The sequence below is a fragment of the Lissotriton helveticus genome, chromosome 12, assembly GCF_964261635.1.
Source record: "Lissotriton helveticus chromosome 12, aLisHel1.1, whole genome shotgun sequence".
Classification (NCBI taxonomy): domain Eukaryota; kingdom Metazoa; phylum Chordata; class Amphibia; order Caudata; family Salamandridae; genus Lissotriton; species Lissotriton helveticus.
The window spans coordinates 282,909,835-282,932,302 of record NC_136073.1 but is presented as its reverse complement, the minus strand read 5'-3'; the positions used below and the strand labels follow the sequence as shown (position 1 = coordinate 282,932,302).

Below are 22,468 nucleotides of genomic sequence, written 5' to 3'. Positions count from 1 at the left end.
ATGGTCATCTAGGAACTCATCTTCCCTCTGGACATCAGTGCTTGGTCTCTCAGCACCTTAGGAGTGATGGGAGGATCCCTAATAGCACTTGTGGCCTGACCCAAAACAGCTCTCACTGAAGTAGAGCATCGAGACGCTGATGGGGAAACCTCTGAAATCCGTGTCCGCCTTAACAGAATCTCCACATCGAATATCTCAATGTCAGCTGACTAGAAGATGAGTGCTGTGATGTTGTTCATCTCACTTTGGGCAGTGATTCAAAGGTCCTGAAGGGTTACACCAGGGACTAAAGCAGAATTTTCAAACTGTTGCCCTGTAAATTTGGTGGACTGTGAGGTAGAGCAGCCAACTCCTTCCTATTTTGCCCTCAGGGAAACTCTCTTCCAAACCCTTAGGGGCCTGTAGGGCATCTCCAAACAGATTTTACATGTCAAGATGGAGTAATATTCTGGTAGACAGATGACATAAACATTGTATCCTTCCACATATTCTTACATCAACACAAAGGCACTGGTCAAAAGCAAAGTGCCCAAAGGTGAGTGAAGAAAAGAAATACCTCAGAGGAAATACTAGGGGAAAAAGGTAATTACTGCCAAAAAATTGTAGCAAAGTGGAGGATACTTCAAAAGCTGTTGCATGATGCCAAGGAAACCCACAAAAACGCACGCTTTGAGCAAAAAAAACAGTCCTAGAAAAGAAATAGTGTTTGGGGATCTGTCCGAAAACAAACTGCCTCACTAACCCAGCACTGCTTGATGTGAAGTCTTCCTGAATCCATGGTTTTTAAAGGTGCAGTGTCTCATTGGAACAGTGTGTGCCCAGACTACTATAGTATACATTTTACCTAGATTGTGGGATTTTAAAAAGGGCACTGTTCAGTTGTGTTTGCAGCCCACTGTATTTCAAATGGGCTGATTGTATTTACTTTGTATTGCTAGTCAATAAAGGAAGAATAATAAAAACATATTGCCTCTGATAGACTTGTTTTCATTGTAAAATGTTTATACAAAATGGTGTTTTAGGGATTCCCCACATGCTGACTGATACTCTACTCTTTGTGGATAGCAGGGAGAGTCCCATGACAGAGAAAGAAGACAACCAGAAACAATTGATCAACAAAATATAACCATTGCATTGTTATTAAATGATGTCCCCTGCGCAAAAAATGAAAGCATCACAGCATTCATTATTGCTTTAAAGCATCAATAAACAATATCATCAAGCAAGGTCCTGCCCCTTCAAATAACATTTATAACTTTGTTTCCATGCATAACTGTTTTGATATCCGAGCAATTACTAATGTGTCCATCTAGAGTTTGCAGGCTCGTAGTACTGCTGTAAATCAGAGACTTAACACACGTTGCCATAGAATACCCTTAGTTGGCATCTGATCCACTGGCTTAACAGTGTTGGAAGTGACACCATATTGAGGCCAGACACTGTAATACTCTTCTTTGCCATCCTCGATCACTGGTGCCTCAAAGAAAACTAAAACAATGACCCCAAAAGCAGGGAGATAACTCCTTGAAGGTCAAGTCGCAGATTGCATGTATTTTAGAAAGAATTCCTTGCTTTGGAAAATGCAGCTAGCCACCATGACATCATTTTTGGACAGCTTTTGTTTCGATTGAAGTATTTTAGCTGCACCTACGGAAGTACATTTGGCAACATTTCTACTCAGAGCAGGTGTTTTTTTGCTAGCCAGGTGGAGATGAGGGTTTCTGCTAACTGGGCTGACTTGTAGGTGGTCTGCTGTACTCTTGCACCCTAAGGACCTAATTCACAAAGGAAATAGTACATCTATACCCGCAGATTTACACCTATGTGTGAGTGTAGATGTACTGCATTCAGGGATTCACAAACATTCTCAATATTCTGAATGGAAAGCTGCACCTGGTTTTCTGGAGCATTCCTGGGAAGGTCATGTGACATTCCCAGCAAGATCTTATTCCTGCTGTGCAGAGTCAAAGTTGAGCGCTCCATGCAGGAGGAATAGGATTCCCTGTGCAAACACACATTTTCGATTTTTTTCCCCCCAATACTTTTCCTAGTAAGGAAACCTGTTATTCACACCTCCACCAAATGTAGGGGCAATTCCCATCCTGGAAAGGGATTTATCCCAGCTATTGCCTGGAGTAAAAATCTGACTCTTCCCAGGTATTGAAAGTAATTTGATAATGCTGACAAATCTCCATGTCATGTTATGGGCATCCACAGAATTCCAAGGCTAGCCATTGCTTAGAACGCCCGAGCCCCAAAAATATCCACACATATGAGTAGGCTTACAAAAGACAGGAATACTTTTGTGAATTCCCGACAGGCATAAAAAAAATATTTTTGTGGACCCATTTACCTTTGCGAATCATGCCCCTGGTCTTTATTTGATTGAGGGCACTAATTTCCCCTTTTCAACCATTACCTTAGGGAGAGGAGTGGTGCAGCCATTAGGGCATCTAACTCCGGAGCGCAGGGCTCACTGTTAGATCCGCAGTGCCGGCCGCATCTCAGTTCAGCATGATGTGACTTTGTGCAATAGCTCACATAATCTTCCAGAGGGCACCCAGCGCATTGAGACCCTTAGGGGTGAGTAGTTTGCGCTTTAAAATTACCAGATTTGGATTTGGATTCCAGCCATTGTGGACTATGAGTGTAAACACCAATTAAATGCTTTAGGAACAAGGTCTTACCTGCACAGGTAAGAATATTAAATACGCAGCAACTCCAATAAGGGCTGTGGGGCCAAGAATTACACATGAAAATGCTGTGCAAATGATGAGCAAAGCTGGAGTGGCGAAGGCCAGTGGGCAGAACAAAGCAGCTTCAAACAAGCGATGACCATCATTGGAGAGTAAGTTGATTACCTGGAAGAAAGTGAGAAGAATGTTGAGCAAACAGTACAAAGACTCAATTTATGATGCACATTAAACCCACCTTGAAAGGATAGAAGGTTGCTCCTGGCTTCATGACCTCCAGAGCAACACACTTGTTAGCGGCAAGCAATTAGATCGCTGAGCTATTCAGCCAGCTTTAATACTGTTATACCTGCTGCTCAGCCTGTGTGTCTGTGGAGTGGAATGTTGGTGTGAGAGCTGGTTATGGAATGTTGGATGAGAGAGAGTGTCAGTTGGAGCTAGGGCTGAGCAGCAGGGAGCCTGCTCCTGGTGGAGCTCTTAACCTTGTAACATCTTGCTTCTAATAAATCTACATGGAAATCTACCAAGACTGTCTATCTTTGTTACAACATATTTTGCAATGATGTGGAAAAGAACCTGCGTGTTCCACCTCATGGACTACTGAAATTTGCAATCTGAATAAACTCCAAGGTAAAGAACTCTTAAAATTTCAAGCTACTGATTTGAAGCATACTGGCACCCCTGAGTGAGCCCCTCCAGTGACCCCTTCATCGGTCGCCCCAGCTTCTTTGTGCCAGTCCCTGCTCTACTTTCCTGCTCCCTCTCCTGCTCCTTAGGGACTGTAGTCCCTGTCCTGCCACTTTGAGAGAGTGTTTACAGAAGTGCAGACTCCTAGGAAAGCATCCAGTTCTTGCTACCTACCTGTCCTGATACCTGCCGGTCCTGCTATCTGCTTGTCCTGCTGTCTGCCTTTCCTGCTGTCTGCCAGGATTTAAGGATTCTACTTGGTGTCACCCCACCTGGGTGTGCGAAACTCTGCTGTGTCCACTTCAACTGTACTGGACCTTTCTTCATTCCTCACCACTGCTCACCTGGTGTGACTCCAATTCAAAGGTCCCAGTCTCTAATGTGTTCCTGTCTCTACATTGGAAGAGTGTTTTTCACTAGTGGCATGCCCTACAGGAGTAACGAATTCCATGGTGCGTGTATATTCTGGGAAATCTTTTGGCAGTGTGTTGTACTTCAACTGTGCTATGTGAAGAACCGCTGCACTCCAGGGTAAGCTGGTGTTTAAACTGAGTGAGATCAGTAGTCTGGTTTATAGGTGCTTAGAAAATCACCTTCCTGGTCCAGAAGGTGCACGAAATATGAAAACAGGATGAGCCTTACAGACAGTAAGGACAAATTCTAGGCACTCTGATGGGCACCGTGGTGCGTAAGATCAATAAAGTTTTGGACTCAAAGTTGAACGTAAACTTGTGATAAGTTTATTTCAGCAATCCTTGTGCATAATAGTAGTCAGTTGATCACGATTCAATGTTTCATCATCATATTATAGTCATATGATCCAATGAATATAAATATTTGCATTTCTTTTGAAGTTATACATTCAAAGCTGTCCCCGATGCATTTCGTGCTGAGATGCACTTCTTCAGGGGGAATCTGGAAGGTAAAGGGAAACCACATGTAGGGCGCTGATACAGGAGTCCTAGACACACAATGTGTATAACGAAACTAAACAATGGTGAGTAAAGGCGGTGCCAAAGTTACACTAGGCGAGAGGATGAAAAAGCAGTGTGAATTCATCTGCGGTTAGTGGAAAAAGGACGTGACTAAAGGACGGTTCAAACGTGAAGGTAGCATGCCAGTGTGTTAAAAGATAGTGTCTAAGTTAAACATTAAACAGTCGAAGAGTAAAACACCACAGTAATCGAAAAATAAGAATATACATAGTGATCGGTAGAAACATAGAAGAACACTGTGCGAAATTAAAGTATCCCAAAGTAGAGCACCCGAAATACTGACATGTGGGATTATAAAAGCGACGGTGCGTTGAGCATAGGATACTGCTTTACCGAACTGAGAACGTGAAAAAGCAAGGCTCTTACCGAATATACAAAAGGTTAGACCCATTCCGCAAAGTAATCCGAGTGAATACCGAGCTCAAATTCGAGAACCCGGAAGACGCCACGCATGCGCGTTGGATGGAGTTAAGAGCGCATGGAATCGAAACAGTGAAAACAGACTTGGCTAGCAACGCGAGTGAAAAGAAAAGAAACGAAGGTGTGCGATTCAAAAGATCACGAATAAATTAAGGGTGAATATAAGAATCAAATGATAATATAAATCAATAAATTAGCAAACTAAGTAAAGCACAAAGGAGAGGCCTGTGCAGAAGAAAGGAAAATAATAAAGATACAGGAAGCGGTGTAGGTAAAAGAGTGGCATGTATCAGAGACAGTACACAGATGAACATAATGTGAGAAACTGAAGAATGGGATGATGCAAAGAACAGAGGGAGGGTCACAAAAAAATAATAAAACAACCTGATGTATGCGAGACAAATATACATAAAGGGCAAATATACATAAAGGTTATCAATCAAATGAGCATGTCAATTCGCAAATGGAATGAATACAATATCGGAATAGTATATTTAAAGGTAACAACTGTATTCCAATCTGTCATTGAGTCCTTTTGGGTGCATCGCTAGAAGACGGTGTATCCAATATAATTCACGACGTAGCAGATTTTTATTATTGTCTATGTGGGAATGTTTGTCTACTACTTCCAAAACAAGGAAGCGAATTTGGCTGGGATTGTGTCCATGTTGCACAAAATGGGCTGCTACACAAGATTTGAGATTTTTAGTACGTATGTTGCTACGGTGCTCCGTCAATCTTATTTTGATTTTCCTTTCAGTTTTACCTACATAAGGTAGGCCACACGGGCATTTCAGCATGTATATGACGTTAGTTGAGTCACAGGTGGCATTGACTTTCAGATGAATAGGCGTCCCTTGGGTAGGGTGTGATAGACAATTTCCTGAAATGATACTGCTGCAATGGCCACAGTTGTGGCATGGTATAGTGCCTTTGTAGGTTATTTGTTTTTGAGTTGGAAATTGCTTAAGCATGGACGCAATATTTTTAGAGCGTTGGTGCGCAAAAATTGGCGGATGGTCAAATATCTTGTTGAAGTCCGTTTCAAGTTGTAGCATTTGCCAGTGCCTGCGAATAGATTGTTTGATCTTTGAGGATTGTGTCGAATATTTTGAGACAAATACAACTCGGGTGTCTGATTCTGTAAGCTGTTCTCTGGGTTTTAATAGATCCTGTCTGGATTTATTCAAGACTCTGGTTTTGGCTGTTTCTGTAATTTCCTCTGGGTATCCCCGTTGTTTGAATTTAGTGATGATGGTAGAACTGTTATGGTCAAAATTTTCAGGAGTAGATGCAATTCTTTTGGCCCGCAAGAGTTGCGAGTATGGCAGGTGTCGTTTTAAACTGGGTTGGTGGAAACTCTTATAATGCAAGTAGTTATTCCGGTCGGTGGCTTTTGTATAGATTGAAGTGACAAATTGGTTGTTAGTTAATGTGATTTGTACATCCAGAAAAGATATGGATTTGGAATCAAAACTGTAAGTAAATTGAATGCGATCATCTACATGGTTGAGATAATTGATGGCTTGGTGAAGTTGGTTCTCATTGCCTGTCCACACTAGAAAAATGTCATCAATATATCGGTAATAGGCATGTATGTGTGGTTGCCACAATTGGTGATTCAATATGTATTTAGTCTCAAACGAGTACATGAACAGGTTAGCATATGCAGGAGCCGCACAGTTGCCCATGGCGACTCCTGATAACTGTTGGTAGAATTTGCCAGTCGATGCTTTGAAATAGCTGTGATGCAAAATATACTGCATGAGTTCCATGATGAAAACTTGTAAATCCATAGGTTTTTCACTATGTACCAAGGCAGTTTCTAGTGCTTCCAATCCCAAATCGTGAGGTATCGACGTATATAAAGAGTTAACATCAATAGTACATAAGATCACAGGTTGATTGGGTTGTATGTTGATGTTTTGAAGCTTGATTAGAAAGTCTGTGGTATCCTGTATGTAAGTGGACATGTTTGTCACAGATTTTTGCAAATGTTTATCAATGTACTTGCCGGTTGGTTCATGAATGGAATCACATGTGCTCACTATCGGTCTGAAAGGTGGCTTGGTAGTATGCTTATGAATTTTGGGTACAAGATAAATGTATGGTATCTGGGGGTAATCTTTGACTAGAAATCTTTTGTCTTTTTCGGTGATGGTTCCAGATGAGACAGCTTTGGTAACGATGGTAATCAGAACCTGCTTGTATTCATAGGTAGGATCAGTATCCAAAAGTAAATATAGATCAGGATTGTTCAGATGTTTGTCTAAATGAAGATTGTAGTAGCTGGTGTCTAAGGCTACTAGTGCTCCTCCTTTGTCTGCCTTGCAAATTGTTATGTTGCTATTAGAAGAAAGTTGTCTTAATGCTTGAAATTCGTTAGTTGGTAAATTGGAACGACGTTTGGAGGACGTTTTAAAGATAGTGTGAATGTCTTGTTGTACAGCTATTTCAAATGTGTCCAACACTTTGTGACTCGTAGGTGGGATAAAGGAACTCTTTGGTCTTAATCCCATTAGGGTACTTTGATCTTGAGTAGTTTGTGGCGGACATACGTTAGTGAAAAAGTGTCTTAAACGCAAGGATTGTGTCAAAATATTCGACACAATCCTCAAAGATCAAACAATCTATTCGCAGGCACTGGCAAATGCTACAACTTGAAACGGACTTCAACAAGATATTTGACCATCCGCCAATTTTTGCGCACCAACGCTCTAAAAATATTGCGTCCATGCTTAAGCAATTTCCAACTCAAAAACAAATAACCTACAAAGGCACTATACCATGCCACAACTGTGGCCATTGCAGCAGTATCATTTCAGGAAATTGTCTATCACACCCTACCCAAGGGACGCCTATTCATCTGAAAGTCAATGCCACCTGTGACTCAACTAACGTCATATACATGCTGAAATGCCCGTGTGGCCTACCTTATGTAGGTAAAACTGAAAGGAAAATCAAAATAAGATTGACGGAGCACCGTAGCAACATACGTACTAAAAATCTCAAATCTTGTGTAGCAGCCCATTTTGTGCAACATGGACACAATCCCAGCCAAATTCGCTTCCTTGTTTTGGAAGTAGTAGACAAACATTCCCACATAGACAATAATAAAAATCTGCTACGTCGTGAATTATATTGGATACACCGTCTTCTAGCGATGCACCCAAAAGGACTCAATGACAGATTGGAATACAGTTGTTACCTTTAAATATACTATTCCGATATTGTATTCATTCCATTTGCGAATTGACATGCTCATTTGATTGATAACCTTTATGTATATTTGCCCTTTATGTATATTTGTCTCGCATACATCAGGTTGTTTTATTATTTTTTTGTGACCCTCCCTCTGTTCTTTGCATCATCCCATTCTTCAGTTTCTCACATTATGTTCATCTGTGTACTGTCTCTGATACATGCCACTCTTTTACCTACACCGCTTCCTGTATCTTTATTATTTTCCTTTCTTCTGCACAGGCCTCTCCTTTGTGCTTTACTTAGTTTGCTAATTTATTGATTTATATTATCATTTGATTCTTATATTCACCCTTAATTTATTCGTGATCTTTTGAATCGCACACCTTCGTTTCTTTTCTTTTCACTCGCGTTGCTAGCCAAGTCTGTTTTCACTGTTTCGATTCCATGCGCTCTTAACTCCATCCAACGCGCATGCGTGGCGTCTTCCGGGTTCTCGAATTTGAGCTCGGTATTCACTCGGATTACTTTGCGGAATGGGTCTAACCTTTTGTATATTCGGTAAGAGCCTTGCTTTTTCACGTTCTCAGTTCGGTAAAGCAGTATCCTATGCTCAACGCACCGTCGCTTTTATAATCCCACATGTCAGTATTTCGGGTGCTCTACTTTGGGATACTTTAATTTCGCACAGTGTTCTTCTATGTTTCTACCGATCACTATGTATATTCTTATTTTTCGATTACTGTGGTGTTTTACTCTTCGACTGTTTAATGTTTAACTTAGACACTATCTTTTAACACACTGGCATGCTACCTTCACGTTTGAACCGTCCTTTAGTCACGTCCTTTTTCCACTAACCGCAGATGAATTCACACTGCTTTTTCATCCTCTCGCCTAGTGTAACTTTGGCACCGCCTTTACTCACCATTGTTTAGTTTCGTTATACACATTGTGTGTCTAGGACTCCTGTATCAGCGCCCTACATGTGGTTTCCCTTTACCTTCCAGATTCCCCCTGAAGAAGTGCATCTCAGCACGAAATGCATCGGGGACAGCTTTGAATGTATAACTTCAAAAGAAATGCAAATATTTATATTCATTGGATCATATGACTATAATATGATGATGAAACATTGAATCGTGATCAACTGACTACTATTATGCACAAGGATTGCTGAAATAAACTTATCACAAGTTTACGTTCAACTTTGAGTCCAAAACTTTATTGATCTTACGCACCACGGTGCCCATCAGAGTGCCTAGAATTTGTCCTTACTGTCTGTAAGGCTCATCCTGTTTTCGTACTTCAACTGTGCCCATTTTATCGCTATTGTGCTTTTCTACTGCTCCCGTTTCGGATTGACAGTTTAACCGCTGGGGACATTTTAAATTTGTCACAAGCTTACACGCATAGTACGCCTGCTGTCTTACCTGCTCCTTTATCGTCTCCATGGTCCCTGCACATACTTGACTGTTCTGTACGCCTTCAGGACGCTTTACTGTACAGACGTGCCTTGAGCCATCCCCTCAGCGTCAAAAATGTGCCGCCATTTTGGACTTGATGGCAGATTTTCACATGTGGTATTTATCCAGTTCCAGACACGTGCACGTTGTGTCATTTTAATAGTATGCTGATTGACTCCCCGATTGACCTTTGCTCACCATCTCTTGCCATCGTCGAGGAGTGTTTTGAAGACTGTTCTAGCTGAAGCTTCCTTGCTCTGGAAACCTCTGCCCCGTCGTTGGCTATTTCCTTGGGATCACCATGCCTTCCAAGAAAGATATAGTTCCGGGTTCTACATTCATTCAAAATGGTTATGGACTAGGATTTCACGTTAAGTTTTTTTTTCTCCTCTCTCTCTTACTTTGTTATCTTTGTTGAAGATTATGTTCGGCAAGTTATTATGCCTTTTTGTGCAATGCTGAGATGCCCATTACCGTTTTTCTTTTCTTCTTAGTCGCTTCTGTCAGTACCAGCTGTCTTTCATTTTCCTGTTGTGTGCCTTTATGCAATGTATTTAATGTCAGATGATTATGTACCTTGTTCAACCTGCGCCCATACTTGCTGCTATGTCTACTATTTGTTATGTTTTATTTCTAAGTAACTGCAAAGTATGCCTTATTCTTATAGCATGTGTTGAGACCCTTCTCATGTACCAAATGAATTAATGATTTTTTTCTTTCTATTTTGTTGTGTCCCAAGTTGCTGAGATTTTTGTTTGCTGTGCTTACCTGCCATTTTCCTTCCTCTGGTCACATGCAATGCTTGCTACCTATCAATATGTTACTGTGCGCCATGTATGCTGCGTACTTACTTTCATGACGTTTTGTATTTTGTACTGCCTTGGGTTTTATTTGTTATTCTACATTTTTATAAGTTTACTACCAAGTACGCCTTTGTTTACAGGATTTCCTGGTATTGCTGTCTCCCACTTTTAGGTGGTTATGGGTTAGTGTTGTTTAACCACCCATTGTAGTACGGATTTATTGTGTTTGCCCTTTTCAAGTGCTTAGTATGTGTGACTCAGATTTTACATTCACTTGTGCATTTACTTTAGTCTTGTGTGGAGTCCCGTTCACACATCACAACCAAACTTCATGTTTGCGTGGATTTTCTGCTTGGTGTTTGGTTTACTTACAGGTTCTGTGTGGACCTTTGCTTTTCCACATGTCACAACCCAGATTTTGGTTTGGGTGGAGTTTTGCTTGCTTTTCATACAGGTTCCGTGTGGACTCCCTTGCCCTACATCACAACCCAGATTTTGTCTGGGTGGAGTTTTAGCATTTTTTTTGTTCCTTCAGGTTCCGTGTGGAGTCCCTTCCACACATCACAACCCAAATTTCATTTGGATAGAGTGTATTTTTAAATTTCTTCTGGTACTGAAATCTTATTGATGTTTCCTGTCGCGCTTTTCAGTCTGGACCCTTCCTACCTCTTGTTGGCCTGGCCGGCCTGTTTGGTTTGGCTTGGTTTTAAGGGAGAGTGGATTTTGTTTTTGCGTGACAAAAAGGGAGAAGTGGTGAGTGTTAGAATTGCTGGATTGCGTAATCTTTCACTTCTTCCTAATATTTACCTTCTGCTATTTTGTCTACAGTTTTATCGCTATCTACATGTATTGCATGTTGCCCCTCTCTTGCATGTAATTATTGTTGCCATCTTGTACATGCCTCTATTTTTATTGTAATTCTTTTGCTGTTGATTTTATTTGTATTAAGAAAGGGAGATGTGTTATACCTGCTGCTCAGCCTGTGTGTCTGTGGAGTGGAATGTTGGTGTGAGAGCTGGTTATGGAATGTTGGATGAGAGAGAGTGTCAGTTGGAGTAAGGGCTGAGGAACAGTGAGGCTGGTTCTGGTGGGGCTCTTATCCTTGTAACATATTGCTTATAATAAATCTACATGGAAATCTGCCTGGACTGCCCATCTTTATTACAACAAATACATGTGCAAATTCCCATGCGAGTAGCTAGGCACAGTTATAAGAATGAACACAACCTACTCTGCTCTGTCAAAATTCTCTCAGGGTCATTACATAAATTAGGAATTAAATGGAGTAAAAACAACTTGACTCAAATAATAGTTGCTGTTTCAAGATATGGACTACAAGGGTTAGGAAATTTAGGTTCAGTTTACCTGTGTTACACTGTAGGTACCACGTTGAGACAAATAGCTACTTACCTAGATAATGATGGAGTTTTTCTTGTGAGTGGGATACTGCTTATTAGAGACTCTGATGGCAAAAGAAACATGGTGGATCTTGTAAAGATGAGTGGGTAGGTAATTGTTTCTCTGTGAGTTGACCATATTGGATTCTTTTAAAAACTTCTATAGCTTTAAGAGACACATTTCCTTCCAAATATGATCACCATTTTCATTCACTTCTTCTGTGGCATAGGTTGTAATGGCAGCATTAAAGGAGGTGAGTTCCAATCAGTCTGTGCCAGTAAACATTAAATTTTGGTAGTTTTACCTCACTCTTGTTCAGTTTCCACCCAAGCTTCCTCCTCGGTGCACCTTTCTTGTTTTTTTCCCCTGCAGCCTCTCTCGTTTTCCAGTGGTTTAGCTTGTGTGATTCAAGGCTGTCGTCCCTATTATCCACAATGTACTGGTGAGTTGAAAACATTCTCTCATGTTTCTTTGTCTCTTCACAGAACAAGAGAGTTCTCCCCTTCAGTTGGCAGTTTCTGATTATGGTACCTTTTCATTGTTGTGTTCTCCTACTTTCCCTGTAGTCCCTAAACCCCATTTTTGTTTAAAATAGTCCCAGGCACCAAGGATAATTGGGAGGCTGGTGACAAGTAGGTAGGACGGTCTGCCCTCTTGGTTTGCTTATTTCCTGGCTGCTTGCTAGGCCCTGTTAGAGGCAAAGACCCAACTGGTGACTCCATGTCTGGACTTGACCAACAGAGAATTAAATGTCTGTTGGATTTAACGTGCTTTATTACTTGATTGGGTAAAGGAACTTCAAATTCAGTACACACCATCAACCAATAGCTCACACACTAATCCATTTGCGACCAATCATGTGCATTATTTGGAACCAGTACCTCTAATGCTTCTGTGGTCTCAATCACAGTACCTTTACCTTTAGGAGTTAAGCTGACACTTTCAAAAATGTGATGTGGACCTTAAACAATTCTCTGCATTTTTGACACAACGGCAGCTATACTTAAATCGACCATAACAATTAATGCTTTCTTTTCTGAGAAAAGTCAGTTTGGTCTGGGCTACTCCTTTCATTTTAAATTAGACCCTTGTTTAACGATGATAGTTTTTAACACAATTTTAGTCTGTGATACAAAACATGCTGCCTGCATAGGATTACTTATTCTTAAACAAGATTCACAAGAGCTCATCTGTTATACCAGTCATTTACAACAATTGCAATATGAACTAAAGCGGAAGAATGAATCGGTGAATGCAGCTTTCTACTAGGGACTACAGAAAGAAATTGAAAAAGGAATTATTTCATTATTGATGAAAAGACATACAACCAATATGGTCTTATTATTGCAAATTGTGAGGTAACCATCAGTAAGATACAAAGAAGGTAAAACTGAATGAATAGAGTTGAACCACTTTTATACCAAAGATCAACACAGAAGCCTTACCTATAAATTATGTTGCAGAATTTACTATGCAGTTGCGAAACATAAGGCACAAATTACTACCAGAGGAGAAAGAATGTTGAAGGAAGGAAAATCTATGTTTATGCTGTAGAAAATCTAGACACTTTGTGAACCAATGCCCTCAGTTGTCGGAAAACTGCCCTTTTTGGTCTTAAATGGTAGTAAAATGTTGAGCACAGAGCTATCCGTTAGTTCTGCTATTTCCTCTACTCACTTTTTTAAATCTATTTTGTTGTTGATTCCAAGCAAGATGTTCTATGTGGTAGCTCTTTTGGATTCCAGTGCTTTAGGCATTTTAAAGGATAGAATATTTGCTGCCATGCATCATATTCCATTGGGCCTCAAGACACAACCTGAACCTATTACGACTGTGAATAGACATCCTTTGCATTGTGAGATATTAGGCCTGCTTCCAGCAAGTTGGTTAAGTAAGTATACCTTGTGTGGACATTTAGCACTATGGCCCTCAATTTTAGTGATGCAGATGAGTTTTTCATCATCTTGATCCTCGGGTTATGCATATGTAATCCTGCTATCAGTTGGACTAAGAATATCATCAAATTTTAGCCCAACTTTTTGTCTCTTCATAGATCCCACAAAAGAAACACATATGTTGGCATCTTTGGAACACTCATCTATGGATCAAGATAAGATCCTGTTACGTTTCCAATATTATTACTTTTGGAATTATTCAATGTAAAATTGAGGGAGGAATTACCATTGCACAGAGAGTATGAGGGTGCAATGGATCTTATCCCTAGCTACAAGATACCATAAGGGAATAATTATTCTTTCACCAGCAACGAAGAAAAGGAGCTAAAGAAATACGTACAAGAAAATATTTTTGAGGGATGTATCCACAAATCAACTCCTCTACTGGTGCCTCAATATTCTTCATGCCAAATCAAATGGAGAGCTATATCCATGCACTGATTATTATAATCAAAATGCGATCACAATCCAAAAATTCTATACCCCTTACCACTCATCCTAGTGCTTCCTGATGAACTGCACTCAGCTTATACCATGACTTAATTGGATTCAAGAGGGGAAGATAATATTGTGTGAATTAAGAAAGAACATGAATTGAAAACTGTGTTAAATTCTTAGTTTGTCCACTTCGAATAATCTGGGCCTGACTTAGAGCTCTGCGGACAGGTTGCTCCATCGCAATTATGACGAATATCCCATTGTATCCTATGGGTTTCATATTTTGGTGGGCTGGATATCTGTCACCGTTGTGATAGAGTAACCCATCCCATGGCCTTAGCAATGTCCCCGTGGCTTTCCAGCACTTGATAAGTGTATTTAGAGATTTAGAGACATTACAAAATTGGATACCTTAACGGTAATCTTGTATTTTCTAACACTCTTGCCCAAAATCTGAAACATGCAACAAAAAATCTTTTTCTTTTATGGCAATACCATTTGAATGCTAAGTTAGATAAATGTATGTTTGTGTCTTCATTTATTTTTGTCTAGGATTCACTATTATTGTAAATAGGATCAATATTAATAAATGAAAAGTACAAGCTGTTTCAAATTGGCCCACAGTACCAACTGCCAAAAAAGGCTTCTCCAACTTCTATTGACAATTTATCCAATATTTTCCTTGATCATTGCTCCCATCGTACTGTTCAATAAGAAAGAAGTTCCATTTTAGGGGTCCCTCAACAGGAAGTAGCATTTAAGAAACTCATGGGGGCATTCACAACAGCCCCCATTCTTAAACATCCAAATATTGAAATACCACATACAGTGGAAAATGATGCTTTTGCCACATCAATTGGCACCCCTTAGCCCAATGCGATCCAAACACTGATATCCTGTACCTAGTTTTTTCTATTCTGAAAACATTACAGCCACTGAACAGCATTATTAAATTTATGATACAGAACAAATCACCATTAAAAATGTTGTCTCTCATTGAAGAAACTATTTAGAAGGTGCAAATCATGAAATTGTTTGGACGGTCCTTAAGAATTTTGGCATCCTAAAAGCCATGTGTGCCAGCCATCATCATGAATGTTGTATGCTCTTTTTTCTCTAGATGTACCTTTAAGAAGATTTATCAGCAAGGAAATAGATATGGAAAAGCAGACACATTTTCCAAGTGAGGGAATTACAATGATGAACCCAATGGTTTACCATACATCTTGATAGTAACCTCAAAGGAGATAGCAGTCTATAAAAAAATCATACAGTCTCAACAATGCATTGACATAGAAGCCTAGATTGTCCAAGACAAAGAAACTCTTCAGCAAAACAATAAAGATTGTTATTTCAAAATCATCAAGTCTTCATAATTACATCTTCCCAAAGTTACAAATACCATACTGGTGTCATGACACTGTATGTGCCGAAAACCCAGATGTTCAATGAACTCTAGATCTCATAATGTACACATTTTGGCAGCCTCAGACCCAACAAGAAGTAAAACAGTAAATACAATCTTATATCACATGTATTCAATCTAAATCCAGGTAAGGTAAACCATATAGGACTAAGCATTCCTCTCCCATGTAGTGAATATCAATGAACTACTTAGTAGAATTACCTCCATCAGACGCCTTAACTGTTCTGTTGATAGTAGTCGAATAGTTCACCAAATGCATCCCTTCAGTCACCACCTTTTGCAAAATTCCTTACCATCCAGTTCTGTTTTCCTGTTCTACACTGTAGGTATCATGTTAACACAAATAGCTTCTTATCTCGAGGTTGATAAATCAAACTTCCTGTTGGGTGTCAGAGTTGTACTGAGTGTTGAAATCTATATTGGTGAGGGGAAACACTGAGGGTCTCGCAGGGAACACTCTGTGTGTAATTGAGATTGTCTCCTTGAGATGGCCATATTGCATTTTTTTTAAAGAATCATGTTCTATATATACAACAAACACTTTGCTTGTCCAATATGGCCACCATTTACATTCACTTCCTCTTCCAAGGCACAGGTGGTTATGGCAACTATGTAAAACCTTTATTTTTTGTATTTTCATCTCAGGCAATGAGCATTACAATGACAGTAAAAGAAAGAAAGAAAAAACAAGAGAAAATAAAGACACTGAGGAGACTTACGTCCAAGCATCGTAAATGTTACAGACTTCAATACATAGTGCATTCTCATCTAATACCAAGCGGCAGCAATATCCGACATAATAAGCGGACAGATCTTTGTTCACATATTGTAACATCAGGTGTTCAGATATCATGCAACAACGTGGGTAAGGCAGATCTAGGAGCATCATATACACAGTTCCAGAGACATAAAGGTCAACCCTATAAAAAATATAGCAAGGCACATCACTGAAGATAATGTAGCGATAATGGCGAGGCAGGGAAAGTCTATGCACAAAGTCATTACATTGAGGGAGTGCCATTAATCTATGTCAGTGGGGGGGGGATTCACAAGGGCTGTCTATACGCCACAGTTAAACCGCAACTTCTAGAGGGGCGGTGTCCGACCCGTCTGCATCCTGTGAGAGAAGATAGCTCTGCAGCAGGCCCCAGATATCCCCAGGTCTAGAAGCCAGTGGAAGTGTCTCAGCGTAAATGGTGGATTGCTCCTGACGGTAAAGTAAGTCGCCCAGCCAGGACTTGAATTTCGGTGCCCTCCCTCTGCCCCAATGACATGCCACTCTGCGCTTTGCTAATAGAAGGGACACCGCCAGGAATTTGCGATGTGACTGGGGTATCTTTGCAGTGTAGCCCAAGATTGCCACCAGCGGTTCCTTCTCAAACGTGCTGCCCGTCATTTTCTCCAATGCCACATGAACCTGCTCCCAGTAGTCTTGTACCCTCGGACATTCCCCGCTAAATGAAGAAATCCAGCCTCTGGCCACCCACATCATTCACAGCGATCATTGTCAGATTTCTTAGCCAGGGTGTAATAGAGGCGATGTAAAAATTTGTAGTGTATGACTCGGAATCTGCAACTGGCAGAGATCTGTGAAGTTTGAAGACAGCAGTATGCCCATTGTTCGTCAGTGACCTCCTCACCGAGTTCTGCAGTCCAGTGCGCACGTGCCGGGCTAGAGTCAAACTCCATAGTGGCGTCTAAAAAAACTTGGGTGCAACATTCTGTAATAAAGGAAAAAGGGTGCGGAGATATGTGAGTTGTGGCCCTACCTGGGACGAATCCCGATTGGTCGGGTAATATGAGTTTATCCATTAGGAGGGTTAGTCGGTTAGCCAACAATTTGGCCAATATTTTTGTATCACAATTTATGAGTGAGAGTGGCCTATAGGAATCTCAAGTCTCCGGGGTTTTCCCTGGTTTCAAAAGAGAAGTAATCAGTGCTTCATGCATCGAGGGGGGGAGTATTCCTCTTTCAAGAGATTCTTCATAAACTTCTCGAAGAACAGGGGCTATGATATCTATGTAGTGCTTTTAGATTTCGGCGGGAATTCCATCTAAACCTGGCGCTTTCCCATTTTTGAGTTGTGTAATCGCCCCTCTAATTTCGTCCAGCTCAAATGGGAGACATAAGAACTTCCTCTGTGTATCACTTAACCACCCTAGTGCGATGTCCCCCAAAAGCCGTCCAAATCCAAGGGTCCACTGCATTGCATGGTGTACAATGTGTTATAATGAGAAGTAAAGGTGTTAAGTATATCAGGTGTGTCTCTATAGACGGACTCCCCTGGCCCTTTAACTTCCAGGACATGAGTGGAGAGCGTGGGCGCCTGATCACTTCTGCCAGTGCCTTCCCTGGCCGCTCGCCCTCCCCATATTTCTGGGCCACCCAATACCATCCTCTAAATTTTGTCTCGCGGGCCGCGGTATCCTCGTAATCGGACAGTTTCTCCATGAATTCTGTCTGTACCTGCCCCGCCTCCCCGGTCCCCATCTGCACCTCCAGTCCTCTTAGGTCCCGTTCTAGCGTTCAAAGCCTATTTTGTATATCCCTGAGTACACCAAAACTCTTTGCCATACAGTACCCTCTAATTGTGACCGTAAAGGTCTCCCAGGCTCCACATTGTTGACGGAACCCTTGTTTCATAGAAAAAAATATTGTATCTCTTCCCCCAACTCAGTGTGAAATACCGTGTCCAATAAGGCAGTGGGCTGTAGCCGCCAGCTAGGCCTAGGTGTATTGTAGCCTGGAAGTGTGAGTATAAGCTTTACGGGGCAGTGATCAGAAAACGTTCTAGCTAGGTGAAGCACTCTCTGAATTGCGTGGCCCAGTCCTCTGGAGAGTAGGCAGTAGTCCAACCTTGCCCACGTTCCAGCGTGCACTGTAAAGTGTGTGCCCTCCTTGACTTGTGGGTGGGTGTAACGCCAACTATCAAGCAATCCCCCCTCAGCCATTATGCCCTGTATGGATGCTTGGGAATTAGTGTAATGATGCGGTGAGGTGTTAGAACGATCCAGGGCAGGGTTGAGGGCAACGTTGAAATCCCCTCCCCAGACTATATGTGTGGACCCCATGCTTGCGACTTTACCCAATATGACATTGAAAAAATCAGGTGCGTCGACATTGGGGCCATAGCACATAACTATGGTTACAGAATCCCTACCTAGGCGCCCCCATATTATCACATAACGTCCCTGGGGATCAGTTAATACACCCGCCAGTACAAAGGGAGTTCACTTTTTTATCAGGATGACTGTGCCCCGAGCATAAGATGAGTATGATGAAAAGAACCTGCCATCCACCCACTTACTGGCGAATGTGCTCGGGGAACGTGGGTCTACATGGGTTTCCTGAAGCAGTGCCACATTTATCTGTTGTCGGTCTAAATATGCTAATATCTGCCTATGCTTCCTGGGGTCTCCCAGGCCTCTAACATTCCAGGATATTATGTTCACTTGACTTCTATCCACCTTGTCCACCATATCCCTGTGTGTTGCAATGACTATAAAAGCACCATGCTACACAGTGCCACAACCTGGTACCACGAGAAGCACAATAAAAAAGAAAAAAACATGAATTCTGTCTGTCATCATATACAGTAACCCAATTTCCTACCACTCCACCCACTGAAGCATCCCAATCATGCCAGCACTATACATCCCACCCTCCTCCCTTACACCCAATAAACAAACCAGTACTGCAAACTTTAACGGTCAGTGACCGGGTCTCGTGCGAGACAAAGGGGGGGATCACCCGTTGGGAGGAAAGAAACAACTAGGTGGTCCATGGTTAACCCTACGCCGTTCAGGGAATGCCTAAGAATTCAAGCACGTCCCCTAATAGGCCTCAGGGGTGCCTGGTCGCTGTCGATCGTCGTGCCCCCTTGGGGAGAATCTCATGACCAGTCCATCAAGTGCCCCAGCGTGTTATGAAATGTATATGTTGGAGATACAGTCAGTTCCGGCACAGGGCAGCGCCCGCCCCCGCGAGCAAGTGATCTGCCTTATACCCAACTGTTGATATAGCTATCAGTTAGAAGATGGTGACTGTAAGCGCGGCGAGCCTGCCTGTGTTGAGGATGCAGCTTTCTGTTTCTTAATTTGTTTTAAAAAGTCTTCAACTTGCTGAGGCTTGACATAGAACATTTGTTTGCCTTGATATGTGACCCGAAGGCGTGCAGGATAAAGAAGAGCATAATCGATTTGGGCCTGTCATAGTTTTTGTTTCACTGAAAGGAATTTGCACCGTTCCTCTTGTACATGTGTGGTAAAGTCCGGGTACATAGTGAATGGTACTCCCTCGAAGTGCAGCTGTTTCTTTTCTCTTGCCACCCTGAGGGCCACATCGCGATCCCTATAGTTCAAAAATCGCGCGATGATAGGTCCGGGGGTACCACCTGGAGGCGGTCTTGGTCCAAGAGAGCGATGGGCCCTCTCAACAATGAAGTGAGGGGATAGCAGTTCCACACCCACCACCTCCAACAACAGTTTCTCCATATACTGTTCCATCTTACCCGTGTTGGTACTTTCCGGAATGCCTAGCACGCGTATATTATTCCTTCGGCTGTGCGCTTCAATGTCTTCATTTTTCACGGCTATTATTTTGAGTAGTTTGTCCATCCGTGTTGTGGAGGCGGTCTGTGTTATCTTCAGTTTCCGATATGCGGTGTTCGGCCTCCTTAATGAGCTTCTCGTGGCCATCAAGTTTATGTACCAGTGCATCCATGCGCGTAGATAGGGTCTCCATCTTATCTGCCATAGTCGCAAATCCCTGTCTTACTTCTTGTAGGATTGCCTGCTTGCCATCTCCCAATACAGGCTGCGAATTCTGCGATGCGCACTCTGGGCCATTATCTACCTCTGTGGTCTGCTGTCGCAGGCCTTTCTTCGTGTCAAAGGTGAGGCGCGGCTGGCGTGTATCTGGCTTGCCCATTATGGTTTGTCAACAGTGCACATCCAATGTGTATCACAAGAGAGCCAATTATGCCAGTCACAGAGGGGCGGGAGCGGCAAGCAGCGTGTGTCTAGCGTAGTGTTCAGTATGCCACCCAGTACGTGAAGTTCAGGCCGCCAGCACCCCCGTATTCGGATCCACAATGTCGTCGGTCACAGGGGACGGGGGTGAGGGAGGCGACAGGTAGTGTGTGTCTTGTGTATTATGCAGTATGCCACTCAAATCATGCAGATCAGATAGCCAGCACCTCCGCCTTTGGATCCCCAATGTTCCAGCAATTATGCCGCAGAGCTCAGAGGGGCACGTGGGAGGCGATCAATCAGCAGTGCAGATCCTCCTGTATATAGATCGCCCTATCCTGCTGCCCGAGTGACACCTCCGTAAGCCTCCACAACGGGGCACAGTACAATGATTTAGCGCTGTATGATAGCGCCGCGCCACCTCCAATATCAGCGTTTCTGTTAGTGCGGAGCCCACAGAGTGCTACCTCCATACGCACCGCGTTCCCCACAGTCCAGCCTCAGAGGTGCATACGCACTATGGCCGTCACCTATGTCCGATACGCCACACCATGTGGGATCCCAGGTCCAGGAGCCGCCGAGCTGCACACTCACAGCCCTCTATAATTATTGTGGCCCTCCGTAGCAGGTGAAGCCTGCGCTCCCCCGTCCCGTTGTGCCGACACTCACCGCACCTCTGCCGTCATCCGCTCAGCGCCGAGGCCTTGTCGCCACGTGGGTGCCGTGGTACTTGCATGCTGGCTATGCCCGCCCGGCAGTTCAACGCCGTGGAGGGACTCATCTCAGCTCCTCACTCCGCAGGCTGTAGTCGCGGCATTCTGCGCCGGTTTCTCTCCAGACTTGGTGTGCAGGTGCCCCAGGTGCTTGGCTCCGCACTCCGCTACATTGCAGGGCAAATATCTTCGTAGAGGCGAGATTAATTATAGGATATCGGCGCTAGGCTGCGGGAGCTTCACACCATGGCGGCCATTCCGCTTGTGCGCCACCTAGCGCCCCTGAGGTTATGGCAACTATAATAGGCAAGAGTTTAAATCAGTCTGACACTGTGGCTTATCACATTGTGATGTCTACCTTGTGAGATACCACAAAAGCAAAGGCAAGCTTTAAAGGTAAATGTTAGGAAAAAATAAGGGTAATGGTAAATTAATGAGAAAATAAATGAAAATAAAATTGTGTCTCATTTAAATAATTTCAATTAGATACAAAAAAAATAGAAGGATGTCATCAAGTCCAGTAAATAATAATAGATAAATAGTTCACATATAAGGAATAGAGCTATAAATAACAAATTTAAAAAGGAAGAAAGAAAAAAATGTAAATTGGAAACAAGAAATCAAGGTTGATGTAGGGTTGATATAGTAGGTTTGAGGTAAAAGTCAAATAAGCTATACATTTAGCTTGATAAGGGAGTGCTCCTCAATAAAGTGCTCTTGATGTAGCTGTAGATTGGTGTAGTCATACAAGGTGCAATAACTTACAACCTATCAATACTTTTCTGTGGTTCATACTAATTGATGCAGGGGTGATGTTCTATGACTTTGCATACAAATGTTGGTGAAAAGTTGCACACACTTATTATGTGGTTTCCACATTAGGTTTTATCATAGTCATCAATACTCATGTTATAATCAACCTTACTTTAAGTGTGTTCAAGCTATCTTGGCCATAGTTGAGGGAGTGCTCAAATCAAATAATTGATATTAACAAAGAACATGAGATTCTGGCCGCTGTGTGCATGCATTATTTCACTCTTTTATTCATTTCTTGAGCCAAGCTAAACTACTGTAGTTGTTTGACTTTATTCGAAAATGTTATTATTGTTAGTTTCACAGGAACTGAATAAATTGGTTTCTATATCTCTGAAAGCTGACCAGCTGTAAACTCCCTTTGTGCGAGGCCTAAGTACGAGGATTATAACACCTTATCAATGAAGGCCGAGATTTTTTTTTGATAATCAATTTTATTGACATTTTACAACACAAATTCATAGTGGAATGCCCTCGGGTAGCCATGCACTA

General features: G+C 42.1%; 1 protein-coding gene across 2 annotated transcripts in view; it reads right to left on the bottom strand.

The window, feature by feature from the left end:
• Nucleotides 1-22,468, bottom strand: part of ABCC12 (ATP binding cassette subfamily C member 12) — a 1,077,363-nt gene that overhangs the window by 581,678 nt on the left and 473,217 nt on the right. The window contains exon 7 of one of the 2 annotated variants that reach the window (XM_078670535.1): nt 2,688-2,861. The exons of the other annotated variant lie outside the window; for it this stretch is intronic. Within the exon in view, the coding sequence (XP_078526661.1) occupies nt 2,688-2,861 (174 nt within the window). The remainder of the gene's footprint in view (nt 1-2,687; nt 2,862-22,468) is intronic. 2 annotated transcript variants of the gene reach the window in all.